The 26,305-nt window shown below is 45.4% G+C and overlaps 1 protein-coding gene across 15 annotated transcripts in view; it reads left to right on the top strand.

Annotated features, from left to right (window-relative positions):
• The window catches only part of LOC110521287 (pleckstrin homology domain-containing family A member 7), a 182,240-nt gene that overhangs the window by 38,700 nt on the left and 117,235 nt on the right, over positions 1–26,305 (top strand). For 2 of the 15 annotated variants that reach the window (XM_090231117.1, XM_090231113.1), the window contains exon 1: positions 4,717–6,135. The exons of 10 other annotated variants lie outside the window; for them this stretch is intronic. In XM_090231117.1, the coding sequence (XP_090087243.1) occupies positions 6,068–6,135 (68 nt within the window). In that variant the 5' untranslated portion in view covers positions 4,717–6,067. Of the gene's footprint in view, positions 1–4,716; positions 6,136–13,249; positions 13,356–26,305 lie in introns of those variants that run through there. 3 more of the 15 variants (XM_090231119.1, XM_090231118.1, XM_090231114.1) reach the window with 2 other exon arrangements.

Raw genomic sequence — 26,305 nt, 5'->3', positions numbered from 1 at the left:
GGCAAACTACCTGCCCTCCAGGACACCTACACCACCCGATGTCACAGGAAGGCCATAAAGATCATCAAGGACATCAACCACCCGAGCCACTGCCTGTTCACCCCGCTATCATCCAGAAGGCGAGGTCAGTACAGGTGCATCAAAGCTGGGACCGAGAGACTGAAAAACAGCTTCTATCTCAAGGCCATCAGACTGTTAAACAGCCACCACTAACACTGAGTGGCTGCTGCCAACACACTGACACTGACTCAACTCCAGCCACTTTAATAATGGGAATTGATGGGAAATGATGTAAATATATCACTAGCCACTTTAAACAATGCTACCTTATATAAATGTTACTTACCCTACATTATTCATCTCATATGCATACGTATATACTGTACTCTATATCATCGATGGTATCCTTATGTAATACATGTATCACTAGCCACTTTATACTATACTATGCCACTTTGTTTACATACTCATCTCATTTGTACATACTGTACCCGATACCATCTACTGTATCTTGCCTATGCTGCTCTGTACCATCACTCATTCATATATCCTTATGTACATATTCTTTATCCCCTTACACTGTGTACAAGACAGTAGTTTTGGAATTGTTAGTTAGATTACTTGTTATTACTGCATTGTCGGAACTAGAAGCACAAGCATTTCGCTACACTCGCATTAACATCTGCTAACCATGTGTATGTGACAAATAAAATTTGATTTGATTTGATTTGATTTGATTTGATTTGATTTGATTTGGTAAGTGGCCAATTGAGAACTTTATTGTCAAACTGATTTGAGTCAGAATTCAGTCAACCAATCTGAATGATGCAATCTCAGTTTCATCATTCATTGGCTGAACCACAACCAAAGGCAATTGGCCCAGAGACAATGGAAGGAAACTAATTTCAAACTCTCCCACAGCAAGTGCGCTGACAATCCCTACATTGTAATGTCAACATTGCATTGTGGCTTGACACTTTAAAGCATTCTGATTATGATAAGGGCAATTTATGTGTGTAGTTTTATGCCAAGTCTCAGTTTTACATTTCCCCCACTCTGGTTAAGGTTGAGATTGGGGCATGGGGAGCTGATCTTAGATGTCTATCTACTAGTGGAAACTTACCGCCAGAGAGTTTTGGGGGATTTTTTTATTGTCATGTCATCCTGCTGTACTCAAGTTGCAACGGACATGAGAGATGGATGGGTGCTGGGCCTCAGGGCACCGCTGCAGAAAGACAAGATGCAGCTGAGGTGTATTAATAGTAGAGCTGTGTGTGTGTGTGTGGTCTGAAGAAGTGTCTGGATCAGTAGACCCTTGGGGAGAAGAGAGTATGTCTGTGCACTCGTGTTGTCACAATACCAGTATCACGATACCAGGAGGTAAGGAAGCAAATGAAACAAAACATGAAGCGGCCTAAATGTCTTGAGGAAAACAGTCCTAATGTTGGAAAAAAACAGCCTTATGTTGTCACCCAGAACCACGTGTTTATTTTTCAAGCAATAGCACATCATCTTAAACAGAAGTAGGTTTTAGGACCAAAGTTTAGTCTGCTTTGTGTTTTCCTTTTGGCCAAGGAAAATCTGGTATTGTTGTATCACGACACTGGCATCGTGACATTACTGTGTGCACACACACACTTTCAGCCATGAACATAGTGAAGTAACTAATTGAAGGTCACACGGAATACTTTTTACCAAACTAAAATAAGATATTGTACTCAATGACATCCATCTTATTGTACCTTTTATCAGTCACTGTGCTATTTGTTTGCCCTGTATCCTGTGTAACACATCACGTGAGTCTGGAAAAGGTGCGTGTTGAAGTCCTAGTCTCAGGAGAGTTGGAGAAGGAATGGCATGGAGAGAGGAACAGGAGATTGTGAAGGAGAGAGAGGAAGGGCACCTGAAGCTTACTACAAGCTCTACGCAGACGCAACATTTGGAGTGTTGCAATGACATTTTTCCTCACACAACAGGGGACTCCTTGTAATTAGCGGCGGCCATCGCCATATTTTTTACTACCTGAAAATTGACACGCCGTATTATTCCTCCCGCAGCCGTGGAGGCAGTGTTGTCGCTTGGTTACTTGATCTGATATATAGGCTATTCATCAAGTAGCCTATTTTGCATTGATAATCAGATATAATCTCAGCGACTGTTCAAACAGGAAAACAAACAAGAATCCACCTAAATAGGTATTTTGATTTAGAAGTAATAACTAGTTATTACAGGCTATTGTGAAATGGAACCTGCTGTAGCCAACTAGCTAGCCAGGTGCTTTTCCTCGTCATGACCAAAACATGATGACGTACAATTTTTAGCTGATATGGGAATGAATACATAAGCAGCATATCAAACTGGGATAATGTTTGAGTTTTCACCGGCAAGTAGAATAATATTTGCCAGGGCATATTTTTATTTTATTTTTATAAGTCTGATTATTTCCCATGGATATGTGGGAAGCTAAAGGCTAGCTTGATATGTTTTTAGCCAGGCTGACAGTTAGCTACTACCAGCAAGGGAAGATGACTCTTGGTTTCACAAAATATAAATAAAAACAGTTACTATTGCACTGTTGTGAGTAGGAATGGGACCGGAGAGGATGTCATGTTACTAAAAGGTGTCAGCTACACCAAAAATCCTGGCGAGGGGTTAAGGTGAGGGGAGAATAGGGTAGTGTAGGGGAGAATAGGGTAGGGGATAATGTGAGGGGATAAGGTGATGGGAGAATAGGGTAGTGTAGGGGAGAATAGGGGAGGGGAGAAGGTGAGGGGAGGGGAGAAGGTGAGGGGAGGGGAGAAGGGCAGCTGTGGGAGACTGATAAGCAGAGTCAGAGGCCTCGTCACACTGGCCCATCACACCCACTGACATGATGATTCAATCCAGCCCCCAGTGTGTGTGGGTGGGTGTGTGTGCGCCTGTGGACATTTATTTTTGTGCGAGAGAAACCGTGCATGTGCCTGCATGTATTTTTTTCCCTCTTATTTCTTTGCGTGGGCAGAGCAAGAGCACAGGTGAAGACTGTCCATCTGCTTCTAACACGGAGCGAGGGGGAAAGAGCGAGGGGGAGAGAGCGGGGGGGAGAGAGAGCGGGGGGAGAGGAAAAGCGGAGGGAGTGAGTTGGCACTGTTTCTTCTCCCTGATGAAATTGGGCTGGAATTTAGTTTCCTAAAAACAAACAGCAGGAGACCGCAAAACCCACCTCCCTCCTGTCTCCTCTCTTCCCTCCCTCCCTGTCTCCCCCTAGTCTCGACAGCTCCGGAGCATGACGTAACCACACAATTACACCAGGGATCACACTGCCGCCGTGGGAGAGTGCTGCTCTCTGCTCTACACAAATAACCTGTATATATCAATCTGTCTGCCATATTGTGTTAGACCTACACTATCATGTATGACACAAGGACCGGGTTTTGGAAACACTGACTTAGACAAAGATGGCTGTTGGGTCATTAAAGGAACTATGTAGTAGTGCTAAGTTAACCCAACGAGACCCTTGGCATGTATTCATTAGTGCACCCCGTAGGAAACCACAAGTAAAACTTTTCACAATGAAAAAACAAACATTTCTTATTGGATGAGTTACAGTAAGGTTAGTCATTCCCCCTTTCATTCATTTTACCTACTAATGAATACACCCTTGGATTCATGTTTCTGTTCAGTTTGAGGTCCTACTGCCCCCAGTGGACATTCACCATAACTACCCTGTTAGATCATGGGAAGTCCTTTTACTGGACATAACTTCCTCTTGCTCATGTCCTCTCTTGCTCTTGGCACTGAACGTTGCCGATAGAAATAGAATGAATAGAGCTGACACAAGTCCCTATTATATCTGACACACAATACATTTCTATCTGATCTGTTCTGTAACGCTGCATCCTCCTGAACAGGCCCCTTCCCTGCCATTTTGTACAGACAAAACAGTCATTAGGACGTGGAGTCAGAGGTCCACTGTACCACCCAGTTGAAGTTCATTACTCATCTAAAGCATTTGACTTACTGAACATTGGTGCTAAAAATGTCACAGCTGGACTAGCAGAATGACTTGCAATGTCTCCATAGTTGGGCTTAAACTCTTGGACATAAATGACTATTGTATAAATAAAATTACGTGTTCCACTTTTACCACAAAATATATAAGTCCTCTAAGTGAAAACAAATCTAGATTGTACATGTTAGAAGTTGGGACTTTTACTGTGACAGTTAGCAGATTTGGGCTGTGGTGGCCCTAGGTGAAGTGTAGTTGTCATTGCAGTAGTGACACTTCAGGTAAAGTAACACCTCAGGTAAAGTAGAGTCTCTTGCTTCTTGCAGTAAAATATCTCTGTTCAGTAGGACACCAGAGTAAACTGCTCTCTCTGTCTCTCTCCCTGGGGACAGCAGCTCTTTGTTTAGGCACACTGAGGTGACCTCTCACCTGCAGACTTCATTTGCTGAAGGCTACTGACATACCACCAACACTGCTGCCAAGATAAGGTAGAGTTGTGTTGTGTTTCTGTTGGGGATAGATACAGACTGATACTGTCGGTCCCCCTCCTTGTTTTGTGCTCTCATTGTTTTTCTCATTCTTTCTCTCTCTCTCTCCTGCCAATGAGCATGAGGTGGGAAAAGGAGAGCAGCTTCGCTCTATCTACTGCTCTCTCTCTCTCTCCTCTCTTTCCCTTTTGTTCTCTTTCTCTCTCTCTCTCTCTCTCGCCTCTCCTGGTCTGTGTGTGCTCAGTCATTCAATGCCGCGCAGCTCTGTTGTGTCATGAGGCTTGGGAGCCCATGGAGTGCTGGTGCTAGGGGGTAGTGACTACCTCAGAGATGCATTAGAGACGGCACCAGAGAGATTTGCCAAAACCCTTCGGACCTACACATAAGAGACAGTGGAGATACAGGATAGAGAGAGAGTGGACTACCGGTACCCACCACAGCCTGAGGAGAAACGCATTGAAGACGGAAGCGATACAGCTGAAGATCCGCTGTGGAGAGACTGGGGGTCTTTGGCGATGCGCTGTAGAGAGACAGGCTAGAGACTGGGGGTCTTTGTCGATGCGCTGTAGAGAGACAGGCTAGAGACTGGGGGTCTTTGTCGATCCGCTGTAGAGAGACAGGCTAGAGACTGGGGGTCTTTGACGATCCGCTGTAGAGAGACAGGCTAGAGACTGGGGGACTTTGGCAATTCCTTTCAGAGATCGTGGGGATATTGCTTGCGCTGAGATATGCGTTGAAGAGATTTGGAGATACAAGCTGAAGACCTCAGACATAATCAGCTTGTTGGGGAGACCAGTTGGAGACACTGCATGGGGATGTTAATTAGAGACTCGGGACTATACAGAATATTTGGGTTAGATGCTTGGATATAAAGGCGTCACCCCAGTGATTTCAGGTGGGGTCAGACACACCCCTGTCCTTCCCTGCTAAAAAGTGTAGTGGGTCTGAGGAAGGGGCTAGGATTTTGGGTTGTTTGGATGACAGCACAATTGTGTTAACCACACCAGTGCTTTGCTCTCGCTCCAGCTTATCTACTCCGTCTCTGTCGCTCCCCCTGTCTGTCTCTCTCTTTTTCGATCTCTCTTTTTCTCTCTCTTTTTCTCTCTTTCTCTCTCTCTTTCTCTCTCTTTCTCTCTCTCTCTTTTTCTCTCTCTCTTTTTCTCTCTTTCTCTCTCTTTCTCTCTCTCTCTTTTTCTCTCTTCTCTCTTTTTCTCTCTCACTTTTTCTCTCACTTTTTCTCTCTCTTTTTCTCTCTCTTTTTCTCTCTCTTTTTCTCTCTCTCTTTCTCTCTTTTTCTCTCTCTTTTTCTCTCTCTTTTTCTCTCTTTTTCTCTCTCTTTCTCTCTTTTTCTCTCTCTTTTTCTCTGTTTTTCTCTCTTTCTCTCTTTTTCTCTTTTTCTCTCTCCTCTCTCCTCTCTCCTCTCTCTTTCTCTCTCTTCCCCCCCATGGGAAAGTTAATAAAGAGAACGAAAGCAGAAGCACCGTTTTAAAGTAAAGCCACCGCAATTAGTCTGACTGTAGGACTGCTGCAGCTATAGAAACTGAGCCAACAGCCAGTAAGCTTAGAAACTGAGTGGATTACCAGACGCATCATGTGGACCCAGTCAGGATACTGCCATCACTTCCCCGGACATCCCTTCTACCATGCGCCCTCCTGCAGGTGTGTACTACTACAGTGCCTTCAAGAAGTATTCACACCCCTTGACTTTTTCCACATTTTGTTCTTACAAGGTGCGATTAAAATTGATTAAATTTTTTGAAATTGTCAACGATCTACACAAAATACTCTGTCAAAGTGGAAGAAAAATTCTAATATGAACAATAAATCACAAATATATCTAGATGAGATAGGTATTCAGCCCCCTGAGTCAATACATGTTAGAATTGCCTTTGGCAGCAATTACAGCTGTAAGTCTCCGAGAGCTTTGCACACCTGGATTGTACACTATTTACACATTATTCTTAAAAATTATTCAAGCTCTGTCAAGTTGTTTGTTGATCATTGCTAGATAGCCATTTTCAAGTCTTGCCATAGATTTTCAAGACGATTTAAGTCAAAACTGTAACTAGGCCACTCAAGAACATTCAATATCGTCCCGGTAAGCAATGTATTTGGCCTTGTGTTTTAGGTTATTGTCCTGCTGAATGGTGAATTTGTCTCCCAGTGTCTGTTGAAAAGCAGACTGAACAAGGTTTCCCTCTAGGATTTAGCTTGTGCTTAGCTCTATTCAGTTTATTTTCATCCCACAAAGCTCCTTAGTCCTTGCCGATGACGAACATACCCATAACATGATGCAGCCACCACCATGCTTGAAAATATGAATAGTGGTACTCAGTGATGTATTGTGTTTTGCTTTAGTGCATTGCAAACAGGATGCATTGTTTAGGAATATTTTTATTCCGTACAGGCTTCCTTCTTTTCACTCTGTCAGTTAGGTTAGTATTGTGGAGTAACTACAATGTTGTTGATCCGTCCTCAGTTCTCCTATCACAGCCATTAAATACGGTAACTGTTTTAAAGTCACCATTTGCCTCATGGTGAAATCCCTGAGCGGTTTACTTCTTCCCCAGCAACTGAATTAGGAAGGACACCTGTATGTTTGTAGTGACTGGGTGTATTGATACACCATTCAAAGTGTAATTAATAACTTCACCATGCTCAAAGACATTTTTATATGTCTGATTTTTTTACCCTTCTACCAATAGGTGCCCTTCTTTGCGAGGCATTGGAAAACCTCCCTTGCCTTATTGGTTGAATCTGTGTTTGAAATTCACAGCTCGACTGAGGGACATTACAGATAATTGTATGTGTGGGGTACAGAGATAAGTTAGTAATTAAAAAATAATGTTAAACTATTATTGCACGCAGTGAGTCCATGCAACTTATTATGTAAGCAAATGTTTACTCCTGAACTTATTTAGGCTAGCCATAACAAAGGGGTTGAATAGATATCAAGACATTTCAGCTTTTCATTTGTAAAAATGTACATTATGTGGTGTGTGTAGGCCAGTGACACAACATCTAAATGTAATCCTCTTTAAATTCAGCCTGTAATGCAATTTTTTGAGGAAAAAGTCAAGGGGTGTGAATACTTTCTGAAGGCACTGTACTACTGTTACTACAACTACTGTTACTACAACTACTGTTACTGCTACTACTGTTACTGCTACTACTGTTACTGCTACTACTGTTACTACAACTACTACTGTTACTACAACTACTACTGTTACTACAACTACTACTGTTACTACAACTACTACTGTTACTACTACTACTACTGTTACTACTACTACTACTGTTACTACTACTACTACTACTGTTACTACTGTTACTACTACTACTACTGTTACTACAATTACTGTTACTACTGTTACTGCTACTACTGTTACTGCTACTACTACTACTACTGTTACTACTGCTACTACTGTTACTGCTACTACTGTTACTGCTACTACTGTTACTGCTACTACTACTGTTACTACTACTACTACTACTGTTACTACTGTTACTACTACTACTGTTACTACTACTACTGTTACTACTACTACTACTGTTACTACTGTTACTACTACTACTGTTACTGTTACTACTGTTACTGTTACTACTGTTACTGCTACTACTGTTACTGCTACTACTGTTACTGCTACTACTGTTACTGCTACTACTGTTACTGCTACTACTGTTACTACTACTACTGCTACTACTGTTACTACTACTACTGTTACTACTACTACTCTACTACATCCTGCTCTCTTCCTATTGATATGCTGTTTATGGCCTGGAAATACAGTAGAGGTGTTCATCAGGGAAGTGTGTTAATGCCGATGATGTACATTTGGACGGAACTGTCGCTGCTGCATTATGGGATCTGACATGGCCGCCAGGCAATCTCAATGTACACTGCTCAAAAAAATAAAGGGAACACTAAAATAACACATCCTAGATCTGAATGAATGAAATATTCTTATTAAATACTTTTTTCTTTACATAATTGAATGTGCTGACAACAAAATCACACAAAAATGATCAATGGAAATCAAATTTATCAACCCATGGAGGTCTGGATTTGGAGTCACACTCAAAATTAAAGTGGAAAACCACACTACAGGCTGATCCAACTTTGATGTAATGTCCTTAAAACAAGTCAAAATGAGGCTCAGTAGTGTGTGTGGCCTCCACGTGCCTGAATGACCTCCCTACAACACCTGGGCATGCTCCTGATGAGGTGGCGGATGGTCTCCTGAGGGATCTCCTCCCAGACCTGGACTAAAGCATCCGCCAAATCCTGGACAGTCTGTGGTGAAACGTGGCGTTGGTGGATGGAGCGAGACATGATGTCCCAGATGTGCTTAATTGGATTCAGGTCTGGGGAACGGGCGGGCCAGTCCATAGCATCAATGCCTTCCTCTTGCAGGAACTGCTGACACACTCCAGCCACATGAGGTCTAGCATTGTCTTGCATTAGGAGGAACCCAGGGCCAACCGCACCAGCATATGATCTCACAAGGGGTCTGAGGATCTCATCTCGGTACCTAATGGCAGTCAGGCTACCTCTGGTGAGCACATGGAGGGCTGTGCGGTCCCCCAAAGAAATGCCACCCCACACCATGACTGACCCACCGCCAAACCGGTCATGCTGAAGGATGTTGCAGGCAGCAGAATGTTCTCCATGGCGTCTCCAGACTATGTCACGTGCTCAGTGTGAGCCTGCTTTCATCTGTGAAGAGCACAGGGCGCCAGTGGCGAATTTGCCAATCTTGGTGTTTTCTGGCAAATGCCAAACGTCCTGCACGGTGTTGGGCTGTAAGCACAACTCCCACCTGTGGACGTCATGCACATTTGCAGTGTTCCTCCTTGCACAAAGGCGGAGGTAGCGGTCCTGCTGCTGGGTTGTTGCCCTCCTACGGCCTCCTCCACGTCTCCTGATGTACTGGCCTGTCTCCTGGTAGCGCCTCCATGCTCTGGACACTACGCTGACAGACACAGCAAACCTTCTTGCCACAGCTCGCATTGATGTGCCATCCTGGATGAGCTGCACTACCTGAGCCACTTGTGTGGGTTGTAGACTCCGTCTCATGCTATCACTAGAGTGAAAGCCCCGCCAGCATTCAAAAGTGACCAAAACATCAGCCAGGAAGCATAGGAACTGAGAAGTGGTCTGTGGTCCCCACCTGCAGAACCACTCCTTTATTGGGGGTGTCTTGCTAATTGCCTATAATTTCAAAAAAGCATGTGAAATGTATTGTCAATCAGTGTTGCTTCCTAAGTAGAAGTGTGATTGACTTGGAGTTACATTGTGTTGTTTAAGTGTTCCCTTTATTTTTTTGAGCAGTGTAATTCTAGTTTACCAGAGTGGTTTAGCTTTTGCAAAACAATTCTGAATGTTTTTTTCCCCCCAAGGGTTAAAAACATTTGGAAGAAACAATGATGCTAATACAACACTCCGGTTGAGATACAACACTCTGGTTGAGATTGCACATTAGGTTCCTGGCTAACTGAAGTCTCGGAGGTTTTGCGTATGTCGTGGAAGAGAACCAGGGCTGTATTCAGCTGCACATGTAAATTATAAATTCTTCCATGCTCTAAAGTTGAGTGAAGTCCCCGGGGTTCCTTCCAACTCATCCAGTCGGTTATTTGTTTTGAAGAGAGAGATGAGACTGAACGTTTTAGAACAAAACAGAACTCAACGTCATTTGAAGTAAACGGTTTCAGTTGCAAAACCTTTCTCTCGACTTTAGAGCACTGAAAAATGTATAATTTAGATGTGCAGCTTGTGCCAAACATGGCAGACTTTTCAGATCGGAGTGGCAATGCGTGGAAAGCATACAATTCAAATAAACTACAACTTCTGTTTAAGAACCCAACAGTTAAAGAGCGTTAAAGAGCGTTTGGAGTAAACGGTTTCCGTTGTAAAACGTTTTCCAACAGAATCTGCATAAGGAATACACCCAAGGTGAACAGGCTGGTTAGTTTGGTCAATGTCTCAATGCTGTGGAATTAGTTATTGAACTGACCGTAGGTCAAATTACATGTTGACTCTGGGATGTCTTTCAAATAGTGGGCTGGGACAATTTGTAAGTGTTTAATGTAATGTGTTAATATTTTTTATATTTGTCACCCACTTGATTTGGAATTCCCATGGAAATGCCATGATGTGCTAATGAATCCTGGTTGAGGGTAGTGTTACAGAGGCTTGCTCTTTGGCTTAAGGCTGGTGGTTCAGAATGGCTAGTACTCTAAATGACATGTAATGCTTTCTTATAGCGTTACTGTTGCCTCCTCATTTTAGCACAGTTTCACTCCACAGAGGATCTGAATAACTGCACAAACCCATTCCCAGGTTTGATGGAGAGATTGGAATCTTTTTGAGGTAATGAGAACGTCTCCTCCTCGTATTAGTGAAATATTCTATTGTTCCAATAGAAGTATCAGTGAAAGATACTGAGATGTCGTCACTAGCTCCATCCCTCTCCAGCAGTAATGACATGATTACATTTATCACACTGTTGCAGATGTGCCCTGCTCTCAAATGAACTCCATCAAAAGACACACACACCAGACACACACACACACACACAAAACCTCCCCTCAGAAGGTTGAAAATGCTTGGCATCGGCCCTCAAATCCTCACAAAGTTCTACAGCTGAGAGCATCTTGACTGGCTACATCACTGCTCGATCGCATGGCGCTACACAGGATGGTGCGGACAGCCTAATGCATCACTGGGGCCAAGCTCCCTGCCATCCAGGACCTCTGTCATGCGGTGTGAAAGGAAGGCCCAAACAATTGTTAGACTCCAGCCACTCAAGCCATAGAATGTTCTCCCTGTTTCCACATGGCAAGCGGTACCAGTGGATCAGGTCCCGACAGTGCGACTATTTTACTTGCATATGTGCTTAAATAAGCAAACATGTTTGGTGTTTGCCAAAAGGTATGTGGGAGACTCCCCAAACATATGGAAGAAGGTACTCTGGTCAGATGAGCTTTTTGGCCATCAAGGAAAATGCCAGGCGCAAACCCAACACCTCTCATCACCCTGAGAGCAACATCCCCACAGTGAAGCATGGGTGGCAGCATCATGATGTGAGGATGTTTTTCCATTGGCAGGGACTGGGAAACTGGTCAGAATAGAAGGAATGATGGATGGCACTAAATACAGAGAAATTCTTGAGGGAAACCTGTTACAGTCTTCCAGAGATTTCAGACTGGGACGGAGGTTCAGCTTCCAGCAGGACAATGACCCTAAGCATACTGCTAAAGCAACACTTGAGTGGTTTAAACAGGTAAATGTCTTGGAATCCAATTGAGAATCTGTGGAATGACTTAAAGATTGCTATACACCAGCGGAACCTATCCAACTTGAAGGAGCTGGAGCAGTTTTTGCCTTGAAGAATCCCAGTGGCTAGATGTGCCAAGCTTATAGAGACACCCCAAGAGACTTGCAGCTGTAATTGCTGCAAAGGTGGCTCTACAAAGTTTTGACTTTGGGGGTGTGAATAGTTATGCACACTCAATGCTTTATCTTGGCCAGTTCGCAGTTTTAAATGAGAACTTATTCTCTACTGGCCTACCTGGTTAAATAAAGGTGAAATAAAATAAACTCAAATGTTCTGTTTTTTTTGGTCTTATTTCTTGTTTGTGTCACAATAAAACATATTTTGCATCTTCAAAGTGGTAGGCATGTTGTGTAAATCAAATGATACACCCCCCCCCCCCCCCCCTAAAAATCAATTATAATTACAAGCCACTGTATCTACCTCCATCACTCCAGTATCCCTGTCACCTTACTCCTATACACATATACCTCCATCACTCCAGTATCCCTGTCACCTTACTCCTTCCTATACATATCTACCTCCATCACTCCAGTATCCCTACACATTGTAAATATGGTACTGGAACTGACCCTGTATATAGTATGCATGCTTACGTTTCGTGTGCTTCTAATTTTCATTTATTGTGTTTTTGTTCTACCTTGTTATTTTTAGTATTACATTGTTATTGATTACTGCATTGTTGGGATTTAAGTTTGCAAGAAAGGCATTTCACTGTACTTGTTCACGTGACATTGAAACTTGTAACTGGAAACACACACCTGTTTGGTCAGATCTCAATCTTTATTCTCTGTAGACAGATGAGAATTTCATATCACCACCGTTATATTTATGTAATAGCAGGGACTTTTCTTTTAATTCATTACAATCGCAGCTGTTGTTTCCATATTTAATACAACTAGCTAATAACAGTATTTAATTATATTTTAATTAATGCCACCGGCATTAATAATCTCAAATAATGTCTGGAAGTTTAAGGAGTTTTTGTCCTCCAGATTCCGTCTGGCTCCGAGAGAAATTTAGTGATACAATTTATGTGTTTCAATTCAATCTTTAAAAAACCTGCCCAGTAGCCCCTGTATCTTTAAGTGTAGTGGATATATTGTTTGTGAACTAGACTACCAGGTCATTTCACCTCTTGAGATTGCTGGGATGAATAGTACAGCACCATCCAACCACCTAGCTTTGTCAAGTAGTGCCCTATGTAGGGAATAGGGTGCGATTTGGGACAAAGCCTATGGTTACGGTCCTATTGGTAGAAATCTGACTCACATCTTGAACACTATACTATAGATGATCTCATGGGGATATGCAGGCGGAAGAAACCTCTGGTTCACTTTTGTGTATTCAGTGAAAGTAATGTGAGCCGGGACCTGGCTGACTCGGGTTAATCATTTCCTCACCTGTCAATAAAGCGGACAGTGACACCGATAGACTCCGCCCCTTCTCACTCTCTCCGTTTACATTCAAATGACAGAGTGTTACTCGCTGTTTGAGGAAACGTCTCAGTTGTTTGGGAGGGTAGTCCAGTCGCATGGAGATGAGGTGAGTGTATTTTATGTACACATTTATTTGTATGTAGATTGTGTGTTGAAAATCAAATCAAATTTATTGGTCACATGTGTTTTGCAGATGTTATTGCGGGTGTTGCGAAATGCTTGTGTTTATAGTTCTGACTGCAGTAATATCTAACAAGTAATATCTAACAGTTTCACAACATATACCCAAAATACACTTAAATCTTAGTAAGGAATGAATTAAGAATATATATACATGTCAGAGTGGCATTGGACTAAGATACAGTGGCATAGCATATAATTTGGTTTCAATGCGTGTGTGTGTCTTGTATTCTTTAGTTGCGTGTGTGTGCCTTGTATTCTTTAGTTGTGTGTGTGTGTGTGTGTGTGTGTGTGTGTTTTAATTGTGTGTGTGTGTGTGTCTTTTAATTGTGTGTGTGTGTTCTTTTAATTGTGTGTGTGTGTTCTTTAAGTGTGTGTGTGTGTGTGTGTGTGTGTGTGTGTTCTTTAATTGTGTGTGTGTTCTTTAATTGTGTGTGTGTTCTTTAATTGTGTGTGTGTGTGTTTAAGTGTGTGTGTGTGTGTGTGTCTTTAATTGTGTGTGTGTGTGTGTGTTTAATTGTGTGTGTGTGTGTGTGTGTGTTCTTTAGTTGTGTGTGTGTTCTTTAGTTGTGTGTGTGTGTGTGTGTGTGCGTGCGCTCTGTCAGCAGCCCATGGTCTCAGCACTGTAAACGGATTGGGCTAGGTGTCACAGCACATCAGGAATGTGGAGGGAGCAGATTGTCTGGGAGCCTCTGCTCATCCTTCTGACACACACACACACACACACCTTAATAACAATGGCATATTCCTGACCTGCTGTCCATGCAGATGCAAAACACGATTAACCAGAAAGCCAGGGGATCACCCTATCCATTCACTATCTCATGTCTGAACCTTGCCTCGTTGCTCCTCCTGAACTGTGATAGCCTGCTAACCTTGCCTCGTTGCTCCTCCTGAACTGTGATAGCCTGCTAACCTTGCCTCGTTGCTCCACCTGAACTGTGATAGCCTGCTAACCTTGCCTCGTTGCTCCTCCTGAACTGTGATAGCCTGCTAACCGTGCCTCGTTGCTCCACCTGAACTGTGATAGCCTGCTAACCTTGCCTCGTTGCTCCACCTGAACTGTGATAGCCTGCTAACCTTGCCTCGTTGCTCCACCTGAACTGTGATAGCCTGCTAACCTTGCCTCGTTGCTCCACCTGAACTGTGATAGCCTGCTAACCTTGCCTCGTTGCTCCACCTGAACTGTGATAGCCTGCTAACCTTGCCTCGTTGCTCCACCTGAACTGTGATAGCCTTAACTATTTTGACTTGACATGTTGCCATTGCCTAAATATTTTCCTGACTCTGATCATTAGTTAGGAAAATATATTTAATTGTGACTCAATATTGCAATAATTGAAGATACTTAATACAGATTTAAAAAACACATTGTTCTTTCCTTGTCTGGAAACATCTGGTACAAAATCAAATATTTGTGTGGTAACCTACACAATCTTCATTTGACATCAACTAGTGTATAGAAATCCTAGCCTTGAGACCTTAGGTGTCTTGTTATAGTCATCCTAAACACTGCTGAAGGCATTTCTACCAAACAACCATATTCTGTGTGGCACCACTAGCATTTCAATCTCCTACATCTTAACTAATGCTGCGGTTGTTCAATTTGCAGAGGAAGAAGAAACTCTGTGAGACTCCCGAGTTCACAAAAAGCTGTTGTGACTGACCTATGAATGTAATCTTTGGTACCAGACTTCAGTTTCATTACTCTGTGCCGTGCTACATTGGGATTGAGAGGATCAGCGATGATCAGAGAGGATCTACTACATTAACCCAGCTGTGGACTCTTCTCTCCTCCCCCCGTCCCCTCTTTTCCTTCCCATCTCGGTCTGTTTGGACAGGTTCCTCTTCCTTCGACTCAATGTTCTCTAGACATTATGCTCTTGGACGCCCACATCATCCCCTAGTTTCTGGATTTTCTTTCTCCGTATCTTCTCGCTTGGACTTTACTGCACCAGCAAACCTGTTGAAGAAACAACGTTGGTATAAAAAGGACCGAAGTCCGTTATCTGTTCCAGTAGCTACGAAAGGAGAGGATTTAAGATGCTAACCAACTGTGTGCAGAGTATGTGCTCCTGTGTAGGTCTCAGCAGGTAGGAACTACCAAAGAATGGCCCATGTAGCTTTTCATACTGGTTGTTTGAGTCAAATACTAGTTGCTGTGGTGTGAGGTGTGGCCAGTTGCACTGTCAGTGAGAGATTTGTTGTGAGCTTTCTCGAGGCTTCCAGGGCAGTAGGCAGCCTAGCGGTTAGAGAGTTGGGCCCATAACTGAAAGATCGTTGGTTTAAATACCTGAGCCAACAAGGTGAAAAACCTTTCGACGTGCCCTTGATCAAGGCACTTAACCCTAATTTGCTCCAGGGGCGCCGTACTACTATGCCTGACCCTGTAAAACCACACATTTCACTGCACCTATCTGGTGTATGTGACAACCGAACATCCTTTTTTTGGGGGGTGGGGAGAGCTATGTGTAGCTAATGCATGTAGGCTTTACAAGTAGTATTATTTTTGGCATGCTCAATCAATAGTGTGCCATGAAACAGACAGTTAGATCATACTGCCATTTCCTGCCAAAGTTTGAACTGGACAACAGATCCAAAGATGGTACAGTATCAAGATAGGCAGAAACTGCTACTCCAATAGAAAACCTGTAAGTATCTGGTGTGACCACCATTTGCCTCATGCAGCACGACCCATCTCCTTTGCATATACTTGATCAGGCTGTTGATTGTGGCTTGTGGAATGTTGTCCTACTCCTCTTCAGTGGTTGTGCGCAATTGCAGGATATTGGCGGGAACTGGAACTTGCTGTCGTACACGTCAATCCAGAGCATCCCAAACATGCTCAATGGATGATATGTCTGGTGAGTATGCAGGCCATGGAAGAACTTGGATATTTTCAGCTTCCAGGAATTATGTACAAATCCTTGCGACATGGTGATGGCGGTGGATGAATAGCACCACAATAGGCCTCAGAATCTCGTCACAGTATCTCTGTGCATTCAATTTGCCATCGATAAAATGCAATTGAGTTTGTTGTCCGTAGCTTATGCCTGCCCATACCATAACCCTACCACCACTATGGGCCAAACTGCAGTCAGGTCAAGACCAGGTGAGGACGACGAGCACACAGATGAGCTTCCCTGAGACGGTTTGTGTAGACATTCTTTGGTTGTTCAAACACAGTTTCATCAGCTGTCCGGGTGGCTGGTTTCAGACAATCCCGCAGGTGTAGAAGCCGGATGGAGAGGTTCTGGGCTGGCATGGATACACGTGGTCTGCGGTTGTGAGGCCAGTTGGACATACTGCCAAATTCTCTAAAATGATGTTGGAGGCAGCTTATGGTAGAGAAATTAACATTACATTCTCTGGCAACAGCTCTGTTGGACATTCCTGCATACAGCATGCCAATTGCACACTCCCTCAAAACGTGAGACGTGGCATTTTGTTGTGTGACAAAGCTGCACATTTTAGAGTGACCTTTTGTCCCCAGCACAAGGTGCACCTGTGTAATAATGATCATGCTGTTTAATCAGCTTCTTGATAGGCCACAATTGTCAGGTGGATGGATTATCTTGGCAAAGGAGAAATGCTCACTAACAAGGTTATAACAGAATTTGAGCGAAATAAGAATTTTGTCCATATAGAACATTTCTGGGATCTTTTATTTCAACTCATGAAACATGGGACCAACACTTTGCGTGTTGCGTTCAAATTTTTGTTCAGTACATATAAAGTTGTTTTTGACAAATTAAAATGTCCCTTTCACGAGGTTGGCGTGATAACATGTTCAAATACTTAAGACACTGGCTCAACTACTATAGGATGTGCCTTTTTAGATTTTGAGAACATTAAAAACGAAGGAAGAATTGTTCACTTTTCAAATCCCAAACCACGGCCTGGTCTGCTTGCGGAAATCAAGTCTCACGATGGTACACTTTTGGGTTTAGAAACTTTGTGGGTAGGTCTGTAAATGGAAAGCTGAGCAGTGAAAGTGTGTAGAAGACTTGTGTGTGTGGTCTTTTCACACCTGAGCAAGCTGTCAATCTATTGCATGTAGGAGAGCAGCACACTCACTATGTCTAAAGCAGAAAGGGTTGCTGCCCTTTACGAAGTAATTCTGAGCATTCCTGTGACTTTTGGAAGTTGCCTGGGTCTTTGAGGCAGTTCTGCAGGCATTGTATCTGCTTGTGTGTGTGTGTGTGTGTGTGTGTGTGTGTGTAGACTTTAGTTCTGTGTAAGGGAATGCTGTGGGTCTCACATTACTTCAGACGCTGTCCGTGGACCGCGTGGGCACCGCCTCTGTAATCTCATCCTAATCTGTAACGGCTTTGTGTGCAATCAAAGAATCCACAATAGGATCTCTAAGAGGTGGAATCCAACGCCACTCAATCCAATCCCTCTACTGGGAAATAGACCGGGCACACTGGTATTTGTCAATAGGAGTGGGACAAACCAATGTGATCTGATGGGAGGGAGCCAGACCGCTTCAACATGACTGTTGTTGAATGCAGCAGAAACACTGGCACCCAGGCTATGGTGCTGTTCGACATTGCCGTTCTAACTTGTTTTTCAAACGAGATGGCCTAAACAAATCCCTTCAATGCTTCTTTACACCAAACTCCCTCTATCCCAACCCAGTGGAGACGAGGCAAACTCTCTCTATCCCAACCCAGTGGAGACGAGGCAAACTCCCTCTATCCCAACCCAGTGGAGACGAGGCAAACTCTCGCTATCCCAACCCAGTAGAGACGAGGCAAACTCTCTATCTCAACTAAGTGGAGACGAGGCAAACTCCCTCTATCCCAACCCAGTGGAGACGAGGCAAACTCCCTCTATCCCAACCCAGTGGAGACGAGGCAAACTCTCTCTATCCCAGCAAACTCTCTCTATCCCAACCCAGTGGAGATGAGGCAAACTCTCTCTATCCCAACCCAGTGGAGACGAGGCAAACTCTCTCTATCCCAACCCAGTAGAGACGAGGCAAACTCCCTCTATCCCAACCCAGTGGAGACGAGGCAAACTCCCTCTATCCCAACCCAGTGGAGACGAGGCAAACTCCCTCTATCCCAACCCAGTGGAGACGAGGCAAACTCTCTCTATCTCAACCCAGTAGACACAGTGAATCAGGAGTAGGCTGGAACAGCAACTAAACCAATTGTCCTCACGGTCTCTGTGGGTAGCCCGGACTCCAGTGCTCCCCCTCTTGCATTTTTGGGCATAATGCGTCTTTGTATCCACACATTCTGATACTCCATGGGTGGTGCTGCAATGACAACAGCTCGTCTCTGTTCAGATATTTCACAGCCCGACTAGGTAGCCTAGCGGTTAGGAGCGTTGGGCCAGTAACCCGAAAGATCGCTGGTTCCAATCCCTGAGCCGGCTAGGTGAAACATCTGTTGATGTGCCCTTGAGCAAGGCACTTAACCCTTATTGCTCCTGTAAGTTGTTCTGGATAAGAGCATCTGCTCAATGACTACAATGTAGATCATGGTTTGATTATTAACAGGGTGACATTTTTAATGGCTTTTTACATTAAAAGAATAGCAAGACTGTGATTAATGGACACCTGGTGTGAATGTTTGTGAGTGTGCAGCTATGCGTGTGTGTGTGTGTGTGTGTGTGTAACTGGCTACGCCGTTATCAGTCGATATCTAGTATGCGAGTGTGTGTGTGTTTGTCCTTTTTGGAGATGAAGTCACAAGCTCAGTTGTGTTGCCAGGTGACGTGACCAGTGTTTGTGACCTGCGTACATCTTAACAGATAGATCACACACACATCTCCTTAGGAGACTGCTGTTTCTCATTATAAGCCAGGGGTGAGCAACTATATATAGATTCAGCCGGGGTCCGATGTTTGTCTGCGTGAATGGTCAGGGGACCGGAATATAAATATAGCATACTATGTATACTGAAAATTGACCACAACTAAGGCCAAAAAGAGATTGTATTGGAAAAATAACAATCATTTCATACCTTCATTACATTAACACACGATCATGTCTCTCTTATTTATTGTAATACTTTTGAACAGATTTCATAATTTAAACACATTTGTTTCTGAATTCCTGGTCATTTTACAGTATTTTAAAAAAAAATGTTTTTGCTAAAAATGTTGGAGTTCAGTTTTGGCCTGTTGCTGACCCATGGTATAAGTCCAAGCTCTCTCCACTGTTGATTCTCCCTGACATCGCCTGCCTGCCTGCCTGCCTGCCTGCCTGCCCCTCCCTCCCTCCCTCCCTCCCTCCCTCCCTCCCTCCCTCCCTCCCTCCCTCCCCCTCCCAGTGCACATCCACTCCCTGCCACAAATCCCCACCTCTGCCACGTCTACAACCATGACAACAGCTCAGTTTTAGTCTCATGGGGGCAGTTTGGGTCACTGTGCAAAGAGGATGTCAGACGGTTTTATATCTGTATCACACACACACACACACACACACACCTCTCTCTCTCCCTCCAGATTCTCTCTGCCTGGTATTGCTGAGTATAGCTATCTTTTTAATAGCCAATGGCATACGGTGTGTTGTTCTATTCAAGGTAGGGTTCATGACCCTGCTGGACACGCGTTACACAATGCAGCGTTTTATTTCCTACTTCTGTTTCCTCAGTCTCTAGTGGAGAGGTAGCTATAAATCTTGCTATACACTTTCACTCTAGCTTGTACTGGCCTGGGACAGTCAATGTTCCACTAGGCCTTTTTCGATAACAGATCCTAGGTCAGTCTAAGTGCTCTTCTGCTGAGCTGATCACTAATGCTTTTCCACTTGGCTCAGGGCAGTTCAAACTCCACTGGCTGGTCCTGGGTCAGTTTAGATGCCTTGCCACCTGACGTCTCCCCCAGCTCCACCTAAGGGTTCAACTAAGTTAGTTAGTTAAACAACCAGCAAGGACTGAATGGCTCTTTGTGTGTACTGATTCATGCAGTGATGTAAAGTACTACTAAAGTAGTTTTTTTGGGTGTTTGTACTTTACTATTCATATTTTTGACTACTTTTACTTCACTACATTCCTAATGAAAATAATGTACTTTTTACTCCATTTTCCCTGACACCCAAAAGTACTTACATTTTGAATGCTTAGCAGGACAAGAAAATAGTCCAATTCTCACACATCCTTACTGCCTCTGATCTGGCGGACTCACGAAACACACATGCTGTGTTTGTAAATTATGTCTGAGTGTTGGACAGTCAACAGTTTGCTTAATATAAGGAATGTGAAAGGATTTATACTTTTTTACTTTCATACTTAAGTATATTTTAAAACCAAATACTTTTAGATTTTCATTTCATAAAAATAGACAAAAGTCAAGTATGTATGGGCATGTGCGAGTAGTAATTTATAGCAAAATAAATGTTGCACTAGCTGTTTTTTAGGTATTTCTGACATTTTGCTTCATATCTGGTAATGCATAAATAAATAGGGGAACTAAGGCACTAGAGGTGTCACTACAGACGGGGTTTCGATCCTTCAGTTCTTAACTGACTTGCAGAGTTAAATAAAATAATAAAACAAATAAGTATCCTAACATTATAGCTATCCCACCTCTCACGTCAACACTGCCTGGCTGGGGAGCTGTGTGCACTGCCTGGCTGGGGAGCTGTGTGCACTGCCTGGCTGGGGAGCTGTGTGCACTGCCTGGTTGGGTGGCTGTGTGAATGAAGGGTTGAACGTAGAGATCGACTGATTATGATTTTTCAACGCTGATACCGATTAATTGTAGGTCCAAAAAAGGCAGATAGATTAATCAGCTGTTTTTTTTTTTTTTCTTTTTGTATTTTTGTTGTTGTTGTAATAATGACAATTACAACAATACTGAATAATGAACACTTATTTTAACTTAATATAATACATCAATAAAATCAATTTAGACTCAAGTAAATAATGAAACATGTTCAATTTGGTTTAAATAATGCAAAAACAAAGTGTTGGAGAAGAAAGTAAAAGTGCAATATGTGCCATGTAAGAAAGCTAACGTTTCAGTTCCTTGCTCAGAACATGAGAACATATGAAAGCTGGTGGTTCCTTTTAACATGAGTCTTCAATATTCCCAGGTAAGAAGTTTTAGGTTGTAGTTATTATAGGACTATTTCCCTCTATACCATTTGTATTTAATTAACCGTTGACTATTGGATGTTCTTATAGTGACTTTAGTATTGCCAGTGTAACATTATAGCTTCCATCCCTCTCCTCGCTGCTCTCTGGGCTCGAACCAGGAACACAACGACAACAGCCACCACATCAAAGCAGGGTTACCCATGCATAGCAAGGGAAACAACCACCAAGGCTCAGAGCGAGTGAAGTTTGAAACGCTATTAGCACGCGCTAACTAGCCAGCCATTTCACTTTGGTTACACCAGCCTCATCTCAGGAGTTGATAGGCTTGAAGTCATAAACAGCGCAATGCTTGACGCACAACGAAGAGCTGCTGGCAAAACGCACGAGAGTGCTGTTTGAATGAATGTTTACGCGCCTGCTTCTGCCTACCATCGCTCAGTCAGATACTTAGATACTTGTATGCTCAGTCAGATTTTATGCAATGCAGGACACGCAGGATAATATATAGTAATATCATCAACCATGTGTAGTTAACTAGTGATTTATGATTGATTGTTTTTTATAAGGTAAGTTTAATGCTAGCTAGCAACTTACCTTGGCTTACTGCATTTGCGTAACAGGCAGTCTCCTTGTGGAGTGCAACGAGAGAGAGGCAGGTCGTTATTGCGTTGGACTAATTAACTGTAAGGTTGCAAGATTGAATCCCCCGAGCTGACAAGGTAAAAAGCCTGTCTTTTTACTGTTGTTTTATTTCTTTACTTACCTATTGTTCACCTAATACCTTTTTTGCACCATTGGTTAGAGCCTATAAGTAAGCATTTCACTGTAAAGTTGTTGTATTCGGCGCATGTGACAAATAAACTTTGATTTGATTTGACAGAGGTTGTCACTTCACGCTCCAGACCGGACACTGGGGACCTCCGCTAGTCAGATTCTCACAGGCACACATGATTCTAGTGGCGCACGCACACTCCAGGGCCCAACAGGGGACCTGAGGAGCTTATGAGAATGTGAAAGGGATGGTAAAGTTGTCAGTGATTAGCATGCTCTGTCTCCAGACTGAAACCCTGCTCTCCAGTCAGCGGGATGTTTATACCGTGTTCATACTGTGACTTAGACCTGTTTGGAGGAAGCAGAGTATATGTAGTAGTAAACACTTCTACCCCCCTGTTCACTAAAATGTCACTTTTCACTGCTCCCCAAGACTCTTGTTTATTGTAATTGAAGACATCAATTATGTCACGTAAAAAAGTGGACCATCTGTATGTACGGCCACATCGACGATCGCCATGGCAACAAATGTCCCAGAGCAGCTTTTGGAGAGGAGGAAAACAAAAAGCCACAGCTGGCCCAGTGGCGTCGCTGATTGGCAGTTCAGTTGTTGTATATAGGGGGATTGATAAAAAGGCGTTGTGGTTTTATTTGCGGTAGCGGCTGTAGCATATTTTTCCTGATGTCACCTTAACGAGTCCCAGTAAAGAAAGAGATTGCATCCCAAATGGCATCATATTCCCTATATAGTGCACTTCTTTTAACCAGAGCCCTATGGTCCCTGGTCAAAAGCACTACACTATATAGGTAATAGGATGCTATTTGAGACGCAGATTGAGCATCTCCGCACAGCAGCAATGAATTCTGAACACTGCCTCATAACCCTGTCTGTTGGAGAGGGATGGAAGGGTTGGAGAGGAAGGAAGAGAGGGATTGAGGGGTTGGAGAGGAAGGAAGAGAGGGATTGAGGGGTTGGAGAGGAAGGAAGAGGGGGGTTGGAGAGGAAGGAAGAGGGGGATTGAGGGGTTGGAGAGGAAGGAAGAGAGGGGTTGGAGAGGAAGAGAGAGGGTTGGAGAGGAAGAGAGAGGGTTGGAGAGGAAGAGAGCGGGATTGAGGGGTTGGAGAGGAAGAGAGAGGGATTGAGGGGTTGGAGAGGAAGAGAGAGGGATTGAGGGGTTGGAGAGGAAGAGAGAGGGATTGAGGGGTTGGAGAGGAAGAGAGCGGGATTGAGGGGTTGGAGAGGAAGAGAGGGAGTGAGGGGTTGGAGAGGGTTGGAGAGGAAGAGAGCGGGATTGAGGGGTTGGAGAGGAAGAGAGAAGGATTGAGGGGTTGGAGAGGAAGAGAGAGGGATTGAGGGGTTGGAGAGGAAGAGAGGGAGTGAGGGGTTGGAGAGGGTTGGAGAGGAAGAGAGCGGGATTGAGGGGTTGGAGAGGAAGAGAGAGGGATTGAGGGGTTGGAGAGGAAGAGAGAGGGATTGAGGGGTTGGAGAGGAAGAGAGCGGGATTGAGGGGTTGGAGAGGGATGGAGAGGGAGGAAGAGAGGGATGGAGGGGTTGGAGAGGGAGGAAGAGAGGGATGGAGGGGTTGGAGAGGGAGGAAGAGAGGGATGGAGGGGTTGGAGATGGAGGAAGAGAGGGATGGAGGGGTTGGAGAGGGAGGAAGAGAGGGAGGAAGAGAGGGATGGAGGGGTTGGAGAGGGAGGAAGAGAGGGATGGAGGGGTTGGAGAGGGAGGAAGAGAGGGATGGAGGGGTTGGAGAGGGAGGAAGAGAGATGGAGGGGTTGGAGAGGGAGGGAGGGGTTGGAGAGGAAGAGGGAGGGAGGGAGGGGTTGGATAGAGGAAGAGAGGGATCGAGGGGTTAGAGGCAGGGGTTGAAGAGGGAGGGAGGGGTTTGAGAGGAAGAGGGAGGGAGGGGTTGGAGAGGGAGGGGTTGGAGAGGAAGAGAGGGAGGGGTTGGAGGGGAAGAGAGGGAGGGGTTGGAGGGGAAGAGAGGGAGGGGTTGGAGGGGAAGAGAGGGAGGGGAAGAGAGGGAGGGGTTGGAGGGGAAGAGAGGGAGGGGTTGGAGGGGAAGAGAGGGAGGGGTTGGAGGGGAAGAGAGGGAGGGGTTGGAGGGGAAGAGAGGGAGGGGTTGGAGAGGGAGGGGTTGGAGAGGAAGAGAGAGGAAGAGAGGTTGGAGAGGAAGAGAGGGTTGGAGGGGAAGGAAGAGGGATGGAGGGGTTGGATAGAGGAAGAGAGGGAGGGGTTGGAGAGGAAGAGGGATGGAGGGGTTGGATAGAGGAAGAGGGAGGGGTTGGAGAGGAAAAGAGAGGGAGGGGTTGGAGGGGAAGAGGGAGGGGTTGGAGGGGAGGGGTTGGAGGGGAAGAGGGAGGGGTTGGAGGGGAAGAGGGAGGGGTTGGAGGGGAAGAGGGAGGGGTTGGAGGGGAAGAGGGAGGGGTTGGAGGGGAAGAGGGAGGGGTTGGAGGGGAAGAGGGAGGGGTTGGAGGGGAAGAGGGAGGGGTTGGAGGGGAGGGGTTGGAGGGGAAGAGGGAGGGGTTGGAGGGGAGGGGTTGGAGGGGAAGAGGGAGGGGTTGGGTTGGAGGGGAAGAGGGAGGGGTTGGAGAGGAAGGGAGGGGTTGAAGAGGAAGGGAGGGGTTGAAGAGGAAGAGAGAGGTTGGAGAGGAAGAGAGAGGTTGGAGAGGAAGAGAGGGTTGGAGGGGAAGGAAGAGGGATGGAGGGGTTGGATAGAGGAAGAGAGGGAGGGGTTGGAGAGGAAGAGAGGGAGGGGTTGGAGAGGAAGGAGGGAGGGAGGGATTAGAGAGGGAGGGAGGGAGGGATTTCGAGAGGGAGGGAGGGAGGGATTAGAGAGGGAGGGAGGGAGGGGTTGGAGAGGGAGGGAGAGGTTGGAGAGGAAGGAGGGAGGGAGGGGTTGGGGAGGGAGGGGTTGGAGAGGAAGAGAGAGGTTGGAGAGGAAGAGAGGGATGGAGGGGTTGGAGAGAAAGGAAGAGGGATGGAGGGGTTGGATAGAGGAAGAGGGAGGGGTTGGAGAGGAAGAGGGAGGGGTTGGAGAGGAAGAGGGAGGGAGGGATTAGAGAGGGTTGGAGAGGAGGGAGGGAGGGAGGGAGGGGTTGGAGAGGAAGAGGGAGGGGTTAGAGGAAGAGAGAGGGATGGAGGGGTTGGAGAGGAAGAGAGAGGGTTGGAGAGGAAGAGAGAGGGAGGGAGGGGTTGGAGAGGAAGAGCGAGGGAGGGAGGGGTTGGAGAGGAAGAGCGAGGGAGGGAGGGGTTGGAGAGGAAGAGAGAGGGAGGGAGGGGTTGGAGAGGAAGAGAGAGGGAGGGAGGGGTTGGAGAGGAAGAGGGAGGTTGGAGAGGAAGAGAGGGATGGAGGGGTTGGAGAGGAAGGAAGAGGGATGGTGGGGTTGGAGAGGAAGGAAGAGGGATGGAGGGGTTGGATAGAGGAAGAGAGGGAGTGGTTGGAGAAGAAGAGAGGGAGGGGTTGGAGAGGAAGAGGGAGGGAGGGATTAGAGAGGGAGGGAGGGAGGGGTTGGAGAGGGAGGAAGGAGGGAGGGAGGGGTTGGGGAGGGAGGGGTTGGAGGAAGAGAGGGAGGGAGAGGGGTTGGAGAGGAAGAGGGAGAGGGGTTGAAGAGGGAGGGAGGGGTTGGAGAGGAAGAGGGAGGGAGGGGTTGGAGAGGAAGAGAGAGAGAGGGAGGGAGAGGAAGAGAGGGAGAGAGGGAGGGAGAGGGAGGGAGGGAGGGGTTGGAGAGGAAGAGAGAGGGAGGGAGGGGTTGGAGAGGAAGAGAGAGGGAGGGAGGGGTTGGAGAGGAAGAGAGAGAGAGGGAGGGGTTGGAGAGGAAGAGAGAGAGAGGGAGGGGTTGGAGAGGAAGAGAGAGAGAGGGAGGGGTTGCAGAGGAAGAGAGAGGGAGAGAGGGAGGGGTTGCAGAGGAAGAGAGAGGGAGGGAGGGGTTGGAGAGGAAGAGAGGGAGGGGTTGGAGGAAGAGAGGGAGGGTTGGATAGAGGAAGAGAGGGATGGAGGGGTTAGAGAAGGAGGGGTTGGAGGAAGAGAGGGAGAGAGGGGTTGGA

Source organism: Oncorhynchus mykiss, chromosome 4, assembly GCF_057628025.1.
Source record: "Oncorhynchus mykiss isolate SJ-2025 chromosome 4, ASM5762802v1, whole genome shotgun sequence".
NCBI classification, from domain to species: domain Eukaryota; kingdom Metazoa; phylum Chordata; class Actinopteri; order Salmoniformes; family Salmonidae; genus Oncorhynchus; species Oncorhynchus mykiss.
The sequence above is the reverse complement of the archived record's forward strand: the minus strand, read 5'-3'. Positions and strand labels throughout refer to the sequence as shown.